At 43.1% G+C, this 15,956-nt stretch overlaps 1 protein-coding gene across 1 annotated transcript in view; it reads right to left on the reverse strand.

The window, feature by feature from the left end:
• Window positions 1-1,419: 1,419 nt before the first annotated feature.
• The window catches only part of UBE3C (ubiquitin protein ligase E3C), a 190,566-nt gene continuing 176,029 nt past the window's right edge, over window positions 1,420-15,956 (reverse strand). The window contains exon 24 of the mRNA XM_073629937.1: window positions 1,420-2,350. Coding sequence (XP_073486038.1) covers window positions 2,180-2,350 — 171 coding nt within the window. The 3' untranslated portion in view covers window positions 1,420-2,179. The remainder of the gene's footprint in view (window positions 2,351-15,956) is intronic.

The raw sequence follows: 15,956 nt of genomic DNA on the forward strand, positions 1-15,956 counted from the left end.
ATTAAGCATGTTCAATGCGTTTTCCCTGTGTCATTCCATTTTATTATACATAATTTAATTTCTGAACTTATTTGTTTTGGTGTTTTTGTATGTATAGATTGCATAGGTTGTTACCAACATATGGTGAAAATTTCATGCCAATAGCACCTTTAGAAATACATTTACCTAGAAAAATGGTGACGTGTTCAATACTAGTTTTACCCGCTAAATGCGAGACTAAATTTTATATCTGCAGTGTAAAATCAGTATACTCAAAGTTCATCTCCATGTGTAAAATATATAAATGACTTTCACCAGTCCATCCGAAGGTATGTGAATAAATAAATAACTTCCACCAATTTACCCGACCAGGAAATCCTTCAGATTGTGATCATCATCCACCAAGATTGCACACTCATCAAAAATAATTGCTGCAAAATGATAAGCAGCATAAACAGCCTTATGACTGTAAAAATGACTCCCCTTCTGCTATCAGCTCCAACCTTTGACAAGCACCACTTTATGCAGCACTCCTCCACTGGGGGCAGTAGTATCCAAAGTTGCTGCATAGTCAAAGCTCACAAACCGAAGGAAGACAAAAGTGTAGTATTTTAGTAAATTAAACTCTCCAAACATTAAAAGCAAATCTCAATGGGAAAAAAAACTAGTTGGAACTCACCTCAAAAGTCGCAGCTCAGAGCTCCGTGCAGTGGCGTGACGTCAGCACATAAGCTTTGCCACCGCATGGAACTCGGCGCAGCGGTTTTATTATTTCTTTATTCAGTCACATACTTTTGGATGGACTGGTGGAAGTCCTTTATATATTTTTATTTCTTCACATGGAGATGAATTTTACGTATATTGATTTTACACTGCACACATATAATTTTAAATGTATGCTTACATATATATTTGTATTTATTAGTTTGACGCTGCAACATAAAGGGGGTTAATTACTAAAGGCAAATCCACTTTGCACTACAAGTGCACTTGGAAGTGCAGTCGCTGTAGACATGAGGGCAATGTGCAAGGACAATAAAAAACAGCATTTTTGCTTTCAAGTGAGTGGATCATAGAAATCAGCAGAGCTTCCCCTCATTTCAGATCTTCCCCTTAGATCTACAGTGACTGCACTTCCAAGTTTGTAAATAAACCCCATTGTGTATCTATATTTGAAGGTTTTTTTTTTTTTATATTGACCTTTTTTGCCAGCAGCCAGTTACTTTGGCTTATCTAGTGCTGACTTTTTTCTGTTCTTTGGTTTGCTACATTGACAGGCAAACTCTGCACACCAGGCTGTGAGAACATAGAAAACTAGAAGCCTGCACTGTTGCACGATAGGGCAGGCATCTCCATTTTCCAGTAAAAAAACTCCTGGATTGATAATAGACTCATCCTAAAGTGTTCGGATTTCCATACAACACTGAAAATAGGCAGATATGTAGTTTGAAATAATATTTAATAGTTGTTACTGTATACTCTCCTCCATAGCCATGATCGTAGACTGTACTACATGAACAAAAGAAAATCTTATATAAAAAAATCTGTACAATAATGGGAACAAAAGCAAAGCATTTTTTTATATTCACAACTGTGTTCATACCCATCATGATATACATTTTACAGAAGCCTGTATAGTCCACGTTTTCTAAAGGTGATTGTTGATTTGAATAGAAAGAACAAATAAAATACCATGAATGACATTTTTGATGGTAATTAACCAGTGAAGCAGGTAGTGAAAGAAACACAGTGGAAACAGTTAAAATTCATTTACTATGATGTAAAACAACAGGGTGCAATGCATCTTTTGCATCCCTTCGTTCTGCTGTGTGCAGATTACTTTTTTTCACCTCTACATGATCCTGACCCTGTTTAGGCCAATAGGCAACCAATCTGCTTGTTGAATAAACTTATTGCCAGCTTGTGGATGTTTTCAGTCCAAACAGCATTAAGCCAAATCTTTATCTTTGGTTATTATCTGCAGACTGGCCTCAATATTTAAATAGTGTTTTTTTTCTTCTTTTTTTGAAGTACAAACTGCAATTTTCATGATATGATGGCCTATGGCAGATTTTTATGTTGACTTTCCACATAATAAAGTCAGGATTCCTGAAGCATCTCCATTAGATGGGGAATTCTGTTTAGGCACCTATTTCCAGTCCCTGGCAGGGGGTTCCTTGTCTTGAATTAAAACCCAGACTCAGCTTAGCTCAAAGCCAGCAGCACATTCTATGGCGTAAAGCAGTTTGCTCCTCATTAGATTCTCATCATAAAATTCCGGCAGTTTCAGGAGGTTCATGCAAGTGCTTGCAGTGGGAAGTCGCTCCAGATCAGATCCTCCATTATGGATGCAGAAAGCAGGATACAATTCCTTCAAGAAAGAGTATTAACAACATTAAGAATGTAGGGACGACATACAATTACTCAACAAAGTGTGACAATATTTAACAGAGTATCAGAATTCTGTATTTGGAATGAGTCCATCTGAACATTACAAACCAACCTTCTTAGGTTTTGGAGAGCTTTAAAGGAGAGCAGCTTGTGCAGTGTGCGGGTGTTCATAATAAAATTATGGCCTCATATGTGTTTGAAGGCAACCAGAGGAAATACGTATACTGAACAGATAGAAGAGCTACAGTGGGGAAAATATTTATTTCATCCTCTGCAGATTTTGTAAGTTTGCCCACTTACAAAGAAATGAAGGGTCTATATATTTTATCATAGGTGTATTTTAAACGGTTCAATACAGGGCATTTTCACCCCCTTCCTTCCCAGACCAATTTTTAGTTTTCAGCACTGTCGCACTTTAAACACAATTGCGCGGTCGTGCGACATTGTACCCAAACAAAATTGACGTCTTTTTTTCCCCACAAATAGAGCTTTCTTTTGGTGGTATTTGATCACCTCTGCGGTTTTTATTTTTTGCGCTATAAACAAAAGAAAAGAAGAGCGACAATTTTGAAAAAAACTATTATTTTTTACTTTTTGCTATAATAAATATCCCAATTTAAAAAAAAAAAAAATTTTTTCCTCAGTTTCGGCTGATACGTATTCTTCTACATATTTTTGGTAAAAAAAAAAAAATCGCAATAAGCGTATATTGATTGGTTTGTGCAAAAGTTATAGCATCTACAAAATACGGGATAGATTTATGGCATTTAAAAAAAAAAAAAAAATATTTATTTATTTTTTTTACTAGTAATAGCGACGATCGCAATTTTTTTTTCATGACTGCGACATTATGGCGGACACATCAGACACTTTTGACACATTTTTGGGACCATTCACATTTATACAGCGATCCGTGCTATAAAATTGCATTGATTACTGTATAAATGTGACAGGCAGTGAAGGTATTAACCTCTAGGGGGACACAAGGGGTTAAATATGTTTCCTAGGGAATGATTCTAACTGTAGGGGGCGGGGACATACAAGGGGAGGAGACCGATCAGTGTTCCTCTATACTGGGAACACAGATCGGTCTCCTCTCAACTGACAGGACGTGGATCTGTGTGTTTACACACACAGATCCACGGTCCGGCCCGGTTAACGGGCAATCGCGTCATATGACGTCCACCCAGGATGGGAGATCCCATCTGTGGACGTCATATTACAATATGCGGGTAGTGAAGTGGTTACATGATAGAGACAGAATACTAACCAAAAATTCAGCAAAAACACACGATACAAATGTTATAAATGGAGTTGAAGTTCAGTGAGTAAAATAAGTATTTGATCCCCTACCAACCAACAATAATTCTGGCTCCCACAGACTGGCTACAGTATGTGCTCATGTGGTACACAGATTAGTCCTGTCAATTTAAGAAGGTGCTTCTAAAGCCAATTTGTTATGTGTATAAAAGACACCTGTCAACAGAATCTCTTTCTTCCATTCAAACCTCACGATCATGGGCAAGACCAAAGAGCTGTCAAAGTACATCAGGGACAAGATTGTAGTCCTACACAAGGCTGAAATGGGCTACAAGACCATCAGCAAGAAGCTTGATGAGAAGGAGACAACAGTTGGAGCGATTATTCACAAATGGAAGAAATACAAAATAACCATCAATCGCCCTCGGTCTAAAAGCTCCATGCAAGATTTTGCCTCAGGAGGTAAGGATGATCATGAAAAAAGTGAGGGATTACAGAAGGAGCTTGTGAATGATCTCAAGGCAGTTGGGACCACAGTCACCAAACAAACCATTGGTAACACAATACTCCGCCATGGATTGAAATCCTGCAGCACCTGCAAGGTCCCCCTCCTCCAGAAGCCACATATACAGGCCCGCATGAAGTTTGCCAATGAACAACTAAATGATTCAGAGAAGGATTGGAAGAAAGAGCAGTGGTCAGATGAGGCCAAAATTTAGCTCTTTGGCATGAAATCGACTTGCCGTGTTTGGAGGAAGAAAAATGCTGACTATGACCCTAAAAAGACCATCCCTACAGTCAAGCACGGATGTGGAAACATGATGCTTTGAGGCTGTTTCTCTGCTAAAGGTGCAGGCCGACTTTGCCGCCTTGAGGGGACAATGGACGGGGCCATGTATTGTAAAATCTTGGATGAGAACCTTCTTCCCTCAGCCAGAACACTGAAAAGTGGTCGTGGATGGGTCTTTCAGCATGACAATGACCCAAAACATACCGCCAAGGCAACAAAGGAGTGGCTCAAGATGTAGCACATTAAGGTCATGGCGTGGCCTAGCCAATCTCCAGACCTTAACCCTATAGAAAATTTATGGAGGGAGCTAAAACTTATGCTGCGTACACACGGTCGGACTTTTCACCTGCAAAAGTCCGACGGACGCCGCCGGACCAAGTCCGGCGGACAATCCGACCGTGTGTGGTCTCCATCGGACTTCCGACGGACCGTTTCGGGCGGAAATCCGACGTACTTTAGATTTGAAGCCTGCTTCAAATCTTTACGTCGTACCTCCGCCGGACTCAGTTCCTGACGGAAAGCCCGTTCGTCTGTATGCTAGTCCGAAGGACCAGATACGACGGAGGAGCAGGTTACTGCATCTCGCGCTCGCTGCAATAGGAAAAACTAATTTTCCCATTGCGGCGAGCGCGGGGGGCATCCCAGGCCCTTAGATCTGGTATGGAACTTTAAGGGGAACCCCCTACGCCGAAAAACCGGCGTGGGGGTCCCCCCAAAATCCATACCAGACCCCAATCCGAGCACGCAGCCCGGCCGGTCAGGAAAGGGGGTGGGGACGAACGAGCGCGCCCCCCCCCCTCCTGAACCGTACCAGGCCGCATGCCCTCAACATGGGGGGGTGCTTTGGGGGAGGGGGCGCCTTGCGGTGCCCCCCCACCACAAAGCACCTTGTCCCCATGTTGATGAGGACAAGGGCCTCTTCCCGACAACCCTGGCCGTTGGTTGTCGGGGTCTGCGGGCGGGGGGCTTATCGGAATCCGGGAGCCCCCTATAATAAGAGGGCCCCCAGATCCCGGCCCCCCCACCCTATGTGAATGAGTATGGGGTACATGGTACCCCTACCCATTCACCTAGGTAAAAAGTGTCAATAATAAAACACAACACAGGTTTTTAAAATAATTTATTAAACAGCTCCGGGGGGGGGTCTTCTTCCGTCTTCGGGGGTCCCTCTGGTTCATCTTCTCCCGGCGTCCGGTTGGTTCTTCTCCGCTCTCCGGCCTCTTCTCCCGGTGTCCCAGGTCTTCGGCCGGCCCCTCCGCTGTCTTCAGGTAGCTCTATTGCCAGCGGAGGTCCGGACTTCTTGGCTTCTTGTGTTCTCTTCTCTTCTCTTCCCCCAGATGTTGACACGACGCTCTCTCCGGCTGGACTGGTCTCTGAGGGCTGCGTTGTGACTTATATAGGCGGAGACCCCGCCCCCATATGATGTCACAGTCCCTGGGCATGCTGGGACTGTGACGTTTTAGGGGGCGTGGTCGACCACGCCCCCTAAAACGTCACAGTCCCAGCATGCCCAGGGACTGTGACATCATATGGGGGCGGGGTCTCCGCCTATATAAGTCACAACGCAGCCCTCAGAGACCAGTCCAGCCGGAGAGAGCGTCGTGTCAACATCTGGGGGAAGAGAAGAGAACACAAGAAGCCAAGAAGCCAAGAAGCCCGGACCTCCGCTGGCAATAGAGCTACCTGAAGACAGCGGAGGGGCCGGCCGAAGACCTGGGACACCGGGAGAAGAGGCCGGAGAGCGGAGAAGAACCAACCGGAAGCCAGGAGAAGATGAACCAGAGGGACCCCCGAAGACGGAAGAAGACCCCCCCCCCGGAGCTGTTTAATAAATTATTTTAAAAACCTGTGTTGTGTTTTATTATTGACACTTTTTACCTAGGTGAATGGGTAGGGGTACCATGTACCCCATACTCATTCACATAGGGTGGGGGGGCCGGGATCTGGGGGCCCTCTTATTATAGGGGGCTCCCGGATTCCGATAAGCCCCCCGCCCGCAAACCCCGACAACCAACGGCCAGGGTTGTCGGGAAGAGGCCCTTGTCCTCATCAACATGGGGACAAGGTGCTTTGTGGTGGGGGGGCACCGCAAGGCGCCCCCTCCCCCAAAGCACCCCCCCGTGTTGAGGGCATGTGGCCTGGTACGGTTCAGGAGGGGGGGGGGCGCGCTCGTTCGTCCCCACCCCCTTTCCTGACCGGCCGGGCTGCGTGCTCGGATCGGGGTCTGGTATGGATTTTGGGGGGACCCCCACGCCGGTTTTTCGGCGTAGGGGGTTCCCCTTAAAGTTCCATACCAGACCTAAGGGCCTGCGACGGGGCTCGCAAGGTTTCAATCTCGCCAAAAAAAGCGGCGAGATTGAATTCCTTTTCTAGTCCCGTCGTACCCAAGTCACGTTCAAAATGAACGGACTTGTCCGTGTGTGGGAAAGTCCGTTCATTCTGAAAGTCCGGCGGAAGTCCGTCGGGAAGACCGGATTCCGGAAAGTCCGGCCGTGTGTAGGCAAGTCCGGCCGTTCAGAAAGTCCGGCGGTAGTCCGCCGGAAGTCTGGCGGCAAGTACGTTGGACCTAGCTTTCTAGAAAGTCCGACCGTGTGTATGCGGCATTAGAGTTGCCAAGCGACAGCAAAGAAACCTTAACCATTTAGAGAAGATCTGTAAAGAAGAGTGGACCAAAATCCCACGTGAGATGTGTGCAAACCTGGTGACCAACTACAAGAAACGTCTTACCTCTGTGCCTGCCAACAAGGGTTTCTCCACCAAGTACCAAGTCATGTTTTGCTTGGGGATCAAATACTTATTTTACTCAATGAACTGCAACTCAATTTATAACATTTGTATATTTGTACATTTGTGTTTTTTTTTTCTGGAATTTTGGTTGATATTCTGTCTCTATTATTTAAAATACACCTATGATAAAAATTATAGACCCTTCATTTCTTTGTAAGTGGGCAAACTTACAAAATCAAATACTTAATTTTTTCCACTGTATATTCTGTAACTTGCTGGTAGTCTACCTGTTTATTAATAAGGAAAAGGCCTCTTGATAAGGACAGAGAAAACATCATCAGAAGCACAAGTGCGTAAAGCTTTATCTGATGTATGGTTAGGATTACTCTGACACTGTAACGCCTAGTAAACACGATCAGAAAATTGGATGAAAATAACCGCTTTCAGAGCGATCGTCCAGTAATCTGATCATTTGTACACCAGTTCTTGAGAGACAATCACTACAGTTTATGCAAAAGTGTCCAAAGGGACAAACACGAAAATTTTCTCGTACAACACCAGAACTAATGATTTTCGTTGAATCAGTACTGTATTCATCCGAAAAAAATCTTAAGACCAAGACCATGCGTGTTCGGAAACAAAAGAATACATTACAATACAATATATCACTTCCAAAGTCGTATTCTGTCGTACGAGGATTTTCATAGCTTTAGTAACCTATTGGTTTTCGATATAAGACTAGCATGCAGAAAAAAAAAAAACAAACAAAAAAAAAACGGACGATCATTTGTCCAATATTCTCATTGTGTGTACGAGGCTCAAGAAATCTGGGGCAGTTAGAGGATTTTCAAGTAGAGCAGTGTAAAGCCTAGATGAACTGTCTCGACAGTTAAAAAAAAAAAACAGGAGTTGAGGCTCCACTCAGAGAAGATGTGTAATGTGAAGTTTACCTGCTCCGCCTCCTATCCAGCCCCGCAATTCAGAAGTGCGTGCATAGCCTTAGCACCCTTTCCCTGGGATCTTTTATATGAGTAAAAAGTATTCCAGCACACCCCAAAAATCTGCCTCATAGTTTATTAAAGCCCCATATTGCACACAAAGAAACAATCACTTATGAATTTCAGCCTTGGTGGTCTTAGCAAGTTACCAACTGCCTTAAGCTGCCTTGCAAAGGAGGCTTTCCTAATAAGAGAGGCATTTTGGATTTTTAGATTTTATTCTAGAGTTTTTCAAGGATTATTTTTGCAGGTGGGATGAAAGTCTACACATTACATAGAGAATGTTTCTCCGCTACAACCAATTCCAAAAAAGTCATCCCCTCTTTTAACAACACTCTGTAAATGTCTGGGAACTGAGGAGACCAGTTGCTGGAGTTTTGTAAGAAGAATGTTGTACGATTTATGCCTGATACAGGATTCTAACTGCTCATATTTTTCTTTACAGGGTGTGCCAAATATTTTCAGTTGGTGAAAGGTTTGGACTGAAAGCAGGCCAGTTAAAGCAGCCAGACTCTTCTACTACAACAAAGCCATGCTGTTGTCATAGATGCAGTATGCAGTTTAGCATTGTCCTGCTGAAATATGCAAGGCCTTTCCTGAAAAAGACATCTGGATGGGAGCATATGCTGCTCTAGACTTGGGTATATCTTTCAGCATTGATGGCACCTTACCAGATGTGGAAGCTACCCATTCCATAATGCACCCCCTTACTATTAGGCTACTTTCACACTGGGGCGGGGGGCGTCAGCGGTAAAGCTGTTATAGCGCCGCTTTTCGGCCGCTAGCGGTACACTTTTAACCCCCGCTAGCGGCTGAATAAATGGTTAAAAGTGCCCGCAAAGCGACGCTGCCGAAGCACTTTGCAGGCGCTTCGGCAGCGCTGCCCATTGGTTTCAATGGCAGGGGAGGTGAAGGAGTGGTGTATACATTGCTCCCGCACCGCCCCAAAGATGCTGCTTGCAGGACTTTTTTCCCTGTCTTGCAAGCGCACCGACCCAGTGTGAAAGCACTTGGGCTTTCACACTGGGGTGGCTTCAGAGGCGCTTTTCAGGCACTATTTGTAGCGCAAAAATGCCTGAAAAGTGCCCCAGTGTGAAAGGGGTCTTAGAGATGCAGGCCTTTGAACTGAACTCTAAAAACAAGCTGGAAAGTCCCTCTCCTCTTTAGTCTGGAGGACACGGCGCCCATAGTTGCCAAGAAAAATTGTCAAATTTTGTTGCACTGTCCCAACTTTTTGAGATGTGTTGCTGAAATCAATCTTAAAATTACCTTATTTTTTTTCTTAAAATAGTACACTTTCTCAGTTTAAACATGTAAAAAATGGGTTTATGAGATTTTCAAATCACTGCATTCTGCTTTTATGTAGGTTTTACACAGCATCCCAACTTTTTTGGAATTGGGTTTGTATATGCGGTCTTCAATGTTGTTACCACCATAGGTTTAACTTGTCAGCAATAATGTATTTTGATACTTTTTTTTTTGCGATGTGCTTTCTATGGTTTTAAATTTGTTTGTACACTCCTGTTTGAGAGATGATACACCTTTCATCGCTGTGTTAATGTAATGTATTTTAACCTGCTCTAGGGCAGTTGGCAACCAGCTTTGACTAAAGCCACCTAGGATGAAATGTGTAAGCAAATAATAGTTTATGAGTATTATGGAGCTTCAACAAACAATATTATGGAAGATTTGTGGAGTGCTGGCATAGTTAGGTCCTCCAATGAGAGGGTTATGTGGGTGGAGGCCCTAGGATGGGCTGCAGCTATGTTAGCTGCTTCTGATAGAGAAGATCCTCTGTCAACCTCAAAACCCTTTAGAATGATTGTATTATTGTAATTAAGCATAAGAATGTTTTCATCCTTCAGTAAGAGCTTGCCCTTTTAGGTCATGTAAATTCTGGGCTGGTCCGTTTAGTTGCTGCCCCATCCATCCAAACTGACACCATCCGATAGCAGAACATTAAACATCACACAGTTTTACATTTAGATCTGAGCAGAGTATAAAATCTTTAACTGCACTTTATACAAAACCACAGCTACATTATTTCTATATTTTAGAATAATTTTCAATTACTGGCAACTAAATCTCCCCATGATTAAACATTACTTAGTCTAATCATTCTTTCCATCTTTAAGCGGGAGAAAAGGTCTTTGCACAGTCATTAATGGTAAAGTCGGGATATTTTTGAAGGCGAGTATTTAAATGCATCTCACTGCCAAATTGCTGCATTTTAGGGCTATCTCTACATAGGTTATTGCATTTTTTCCACTTTAATGGTTTAGTAATGTAACAGATGGAAATGCTACCGTAAAACCAGGGCCTCGCCAATGTAAAAACTGCATAATGAAAGCTATTATAACCAGAGAAGACATCAGTTCACCAGTGGAGAGAAGCCATTTATTACTCTGACCCGACTGGAACTTCTCTATCCTACCCACTCTAATACAAATGGAGAGATTTTTTTTCCTCCACAGCAACTTAATTTATTAAAAAAGTTATTAAGCTTTAATTAGTTTGGGAAAATGCTATCTTGTAACATTTAATCTGGCTCCAAATGGGCTCTTAATTTGTTAATGGTCTAACCTTGTGATACCAAGAGTCTACAAACATTAAATAATGTCTGGAATTTGTCAGGCTCGCAACATTATAAAGCAGGGACTATCGCCAACTTTTTTAGGGTAATATTTAAAATTCTTCTTATACAAGCAATACAGTACACAATACTGTGCGATTCAGCCCTGCATCCAGGCAAGCTTTATTTAGCTATCTAGAATGGCTGGTTTTGAGATGGATACACTTTCTACTTGTATGTTTTTATACAACTTTAGGGGGCATATGACCAAGTAAATAATACAGTATTACTAAGCCCTGCACCCCCTGTCATATCTCCATAAGTATAAATAGAGAATTCACTTGGTTGAAGATAGTTGTGACTTTCAACTTGGGTGTGTTGGCTGGGAAAATAATGGAAAATAACAGAAAAAATTCCAATCGCATAGCCTGGATCCACCACTTAAACTGTAAAAAATAACATAGGCCTGTAGGGGTGGAAGGGACCCCACAGGGCCAACCACCTGGGGAGTACCTGCAACCCTGTGGTCAAGAATCAGAAGAACTATGTCTGTCAATGTACGTAAGAGAAATCCATTTTAAGTACAGTTGCCCATTAATGCTGTTGTGAACATACTATGCTATAGACACTTTCTAATATAGTTATAATTATACAGATACCATAACTACTTTAGCTTAGTGTCAAAAGTTATGTTTTCTTTTACAAGGTTTTTCTACAAAGTCCTGTCCTAAGACGATGCATCTGTTTTCCGATAGTGGGAAGTGAGGTTACAGGACACTGTGCAGACACAAAGTTTGCCTGCATTCCATAATCTGTTTAGCCTGAGTCAAGATGCAGGCTGCGCTTCAGCAGGGGGCAGGTTCAAGAGGTAGGCTGTGAATGAGAGAGGCTGTGGACCAGAGGCAGGTTGTGATTGGTTGGGGGGTGTGTCAGAGGTGTGTCTGCACCTCTGAATGGCTAGTCAAAAGATGCAAACTGACAATGCTAACAAGCTTCTGTGCTTTACATGGTCAGTTTAGAATAAGGAAGAAAGGTGGCTCGCAGGTTAAACCAGATACTTTAGATGAAAAACGAATATGAAAATCATAGACACTATGATTTTTTTTTTTCCACATACACATAGAATCTTTTCTTTAGGGCAACATAAACTTTAATAAGGAGCTCCACCCAAAAAGGGGAAGTTCTGCTTTAAGCACTCTTCCCCCCTCCCCTGCCACATTTGGCATGTCATTTTTTTGGGCGGGGAACGGGTACCTAGTTTTAACAGGTACCCGCTCTCACTTCTTAGGTGATCCTCCCTTAGTTCTCCTCTCCTCCTCCCTGCAGTCTTCTGGGACAAGTCACAGGTCCCAGAAGACTGCAGCATCATTTAGCACGAGCATAGCGACTTGTGCACGCCGCAGTTGAAATCCCCCCACCGGGGGAAGACGAGAAGGAGAGAAGCGACGGTTTGGGTGACCACATCGCTGGATCCTGGGACAGGTGAGTGTGTGCTTAGTAAAAGTCAGCAGCTACACTTTTTGAAGCTGCTAACTTTTACTAAACTTAGAAACAACTCAAGCTCCTCTTTAACTAGATCTTACCCAAATAAGCCCAAAGATGTGTGTTAATAGCTGCGTTTTCAGCCCATGTTCTGCCCCTTTGCAGCTGCTAGACTGCAATGGACAGGTTTAAGTCTGCTGACAGACCATGGAGATATTCAGAACAGAAACAAATACTTGATGGTTCCACATCACCTGTGCAATGAATGGAATACCCAAAAATATTAATATATTGTTATGTGGCTTCCCAATGCACAACATGTGTTGTGTCAATGGGCAAATGCATAGGGGTACAGTTCTAAATGTCCTGGGGCTGGAATGGTATTTTGTTTACTTTAACTACAGTCATTAGATATAAAAGGCAGTAATGCAAAGGGGTAATGTGCCAACTATACTACAGAGCACTGGTCAGAGAGCTTCAGTATCTGTGACAGTGGTCTGTTGTATTGCTTTTGGCACTAGCACTATAGCAGTTTTGTTTTGGGATCTTAAATAAGGGTGAATGTGTGTCAAACATCTTCTCTACTAAAATAGCCCATCATATATAATACAATAAATAAATGTTATCCCTATAACACCACTGTCCTAGATGTAAAGAGGAAAGGATCGCCGCTACTCCCGATCAGCCCGGTTGAATAAACGAGAAGTCTCAGTGGTCTGTTATATTGCAAAGTAGAGGTGAAAGATTATACCTGTGCTCTAGAACATGGGGGGGGGGGGCAGGCTTGTCCTAATACCAATCCAGGTGGTTAGTAAATAGAAAGAGGAAAGGATCGCCGCTACTCCCAACCAGCCCAGGTTAATAAAATGATAAAGAGTGACCTTAGCCTACATATCTCTACCAAACCACAAACAATAATGCATTTCACCCACTGGGGCTTAATCATATGGCCCTATAGTTAAGCCTCGGTGAGCGGGGCAAAAAGCATCAGGGTGTGGGGTTTGGTGGAGACATGTAGACCGAGGCCGCTCTTTATCGTTTCATTCGGTAGCAGCAATTCTTCCCTCTTTACATTTACTAACCCCCCAGATTGGTATTAGGACAAGCCTGCCCCCCCCATGTTCTGGGACACAGGTATATGCGTTCACCTCTACTTTGAGTGGTGCCAGAAGCAATGTAACAGACCACTGAGACTGATTGTTTATTCACCCGGGCTGGTCGGGAGTCCTGGCGATCCTTTCCTCTTTAGATCTAGGACAGTGGTATTATAGGGATAACATTTATTTATTGCATTATATATGATGGGCTATTTTAGTAGGGAAGATGTTTGCTACACATTCACCTTTATTTAAAATCCCAAAACAAAATGACTAATTTAATAAATACAGTAAGCAGTGGCGGCCCGTCCATACGGGGCCCCGTCCCCCTAATTCATGCGATTGGATTCTAATCTACATGCAGGGCGCCGGATGCATAGATTTCAACTGGGGGGGTTGGATGTTTGTAGCATGTGATTAGAGCCTGAGCCTCTAATTGGCTTAAAAAAAAGGTTGGCGCACTCTGAGCCCACCCAGTTAGCGAATTAACATTCTCCTCCCGGCCAATCAGGAAGCAGGTCCTGAGACCCGATTGGCCAGGGAGTCTTAGGACTCCCTGGCCAATCGGGTCTCAGGACACACTTCCTGTTCAGATAGGGAGGAGAGGCAATGACCCGGCTCTTCCTTACCCCTGCCTCTTAAGTTAAGGTCAGTCTCCCACGGGGGGGTAGCGGGGGTTCACTTACATACAGGGGGGGGGGGCTGTGGCAATCGCCTCCCTACCATCCATCGTTCTTCTCCAGTGACGGGGGCGGGGTAGGGGGTTTGGGGTGCCTTTGGCGTTTGCCGACTTCCCATCCGTTTGTCAGCCGCCACTGACAGGACGTATAATAAAATATATATCTGTTCTTTACAAATGTAGTCTTTAGAGCCTTGCAAGAAAATGGGAAATGATCTACAGGGATTTACTTCTCATGCCGCACAAACCTCTGCTGCCTGTTATGGGGTAAGGGGCATCCTCCTCTGAAATACAGTGGGCCAACATCTATTCCTGGTAGACAGCAGCAGCAGCGCCAACAGTGACAGCAGGAATTTGAATGAGAAACCGCTCAGCAATGGATCTACGAGCTGGTACAGCGAAGGGAAGTACTACTTACCGTCGTAACACATCACCTAAACTAAAGTATGTAATTTTGCGTAAATGTAACAAAAAAGATGTAAAATGTTTTCTTTGGGAAAGCATTATAGAAATATATCTGTCACTATAATTACTGCGGTCCAGTGACAGATGTCTACAATGAAAAAAGGCCACTCCTTGGTGGAATATTTGTGAACAGGTACAATGCATATTGGAAAATAATGACTATTTTACATGCCAACAATTCACATTAAAATGTTCCTTGTGTAAACTGCAGCATGTATTCATACTAAAGATAAATTGTAAACCTTTGCATGGCTGTTCCATATTGTGACCTTGGTTTGGCCTGGCTTTCATTGATAGGGGTGTGAGGTTATTCATTGATAACTTTTTGACATCAGTCAGAACTCATTTCAAACTATTTTGACAAATACAAGCTCCATTATGTATCAGGACAAAACAAATATTCTCACGTCACTATTCATCCAGTGTATATAGAGGTCCACCTCCTCCTCACCCCTTATTGAAATAACAGTCTAATGATTCACTAATTGTCCGCTAGTGAGCGCTTTCATGTTCATTCTCAATACTTCCTCTAGATCTTAGGTGTATTTGTTTTGGTCTATTTATATTTGTTTATCTGGGGTGAATGCCAAGTTCTCTGGTGGTAATACAACTATGCCTCAAATTGCCTTTTAATGTAAAAGGTCATGAACTAGTAGAAACCCTGGTGCCCTTGTGCCTTTTACAACAAAAAGATTATTTTGTGTAAGTACACACACCTGTGCATGATTTAAAGCAAATGTTTAAGGTAAATCATTTTCCTGAAATATACCATTCAGAATTTTCTTAGATTTTATTTTACTGGGTTTTACTGGGTTTACACTTGATTTTCCCTAATCCAGCCAAAAGTAGCCATTCGCCCACAACCAAATATTTTCCACGTAAGGGCTCTTTCACACTGGCAGACTCCGCCAACGAATCCGCCTGCTCAGATGGACGACAGGTCCGTGTCTGCTCCGCTTCTGCACAGCGGACACAGACACAGCACGCTTTCCTCTATGGGCAGTCAGATGTAAATGGACCACCTCTGTCCATTTACATCCGACTGTCAGATATCTGATCAGCCAGGCAATTTAATACCGGGCACATTTACCCCCTTCCTGCCCAGGCCAATTTTCAGCTTTCAGTGCTGTCGCATTTTGAATAACAATTGCGCAGTCGTAGAGCACAAATCATTTTAACATCTTTTTTTTTAGACTGATGGAGCTTTCTTTTGTTGGTATTTAATCACCACTGGTTTTTTTTATTTTTTGCTGAACAAATAAAAAAAAAAAAAAAGAATTTTTTTTTTTTTAAAGTTTTTCTTTTATAAAATTTTGCAAATAAGTCGTTTTTTCTTCTTCACTGCTGTTGGGCACTGGTGAGGCTGCACTAATAAGCTGCACTAATGAGGAGGCACTGATGGGCACTGGTGAGGCTGCACTGATGAGGAGGGCACTGATGAAGCTGCACTGATGAGGAGGCACTGACGAGGCTGCACTGATGAGGAGGCACTTATAATCAGGGCATTGATGATCAG

The sequence above is a fragment of the Aquarana catesbeiana genome, linkage group LG05, assembly GCF_042186555.1.
Source record: "Aquarana catesbeiana isolate 2022-GZ linkage group LG05, ASM4218655v1, whole genome shotgun sequence".
NCBI lineage: Eukaryota > Metazoa > Chordata > Amphibia > Anura > Ranidae > Aquarana > Aquarana catesbeiana.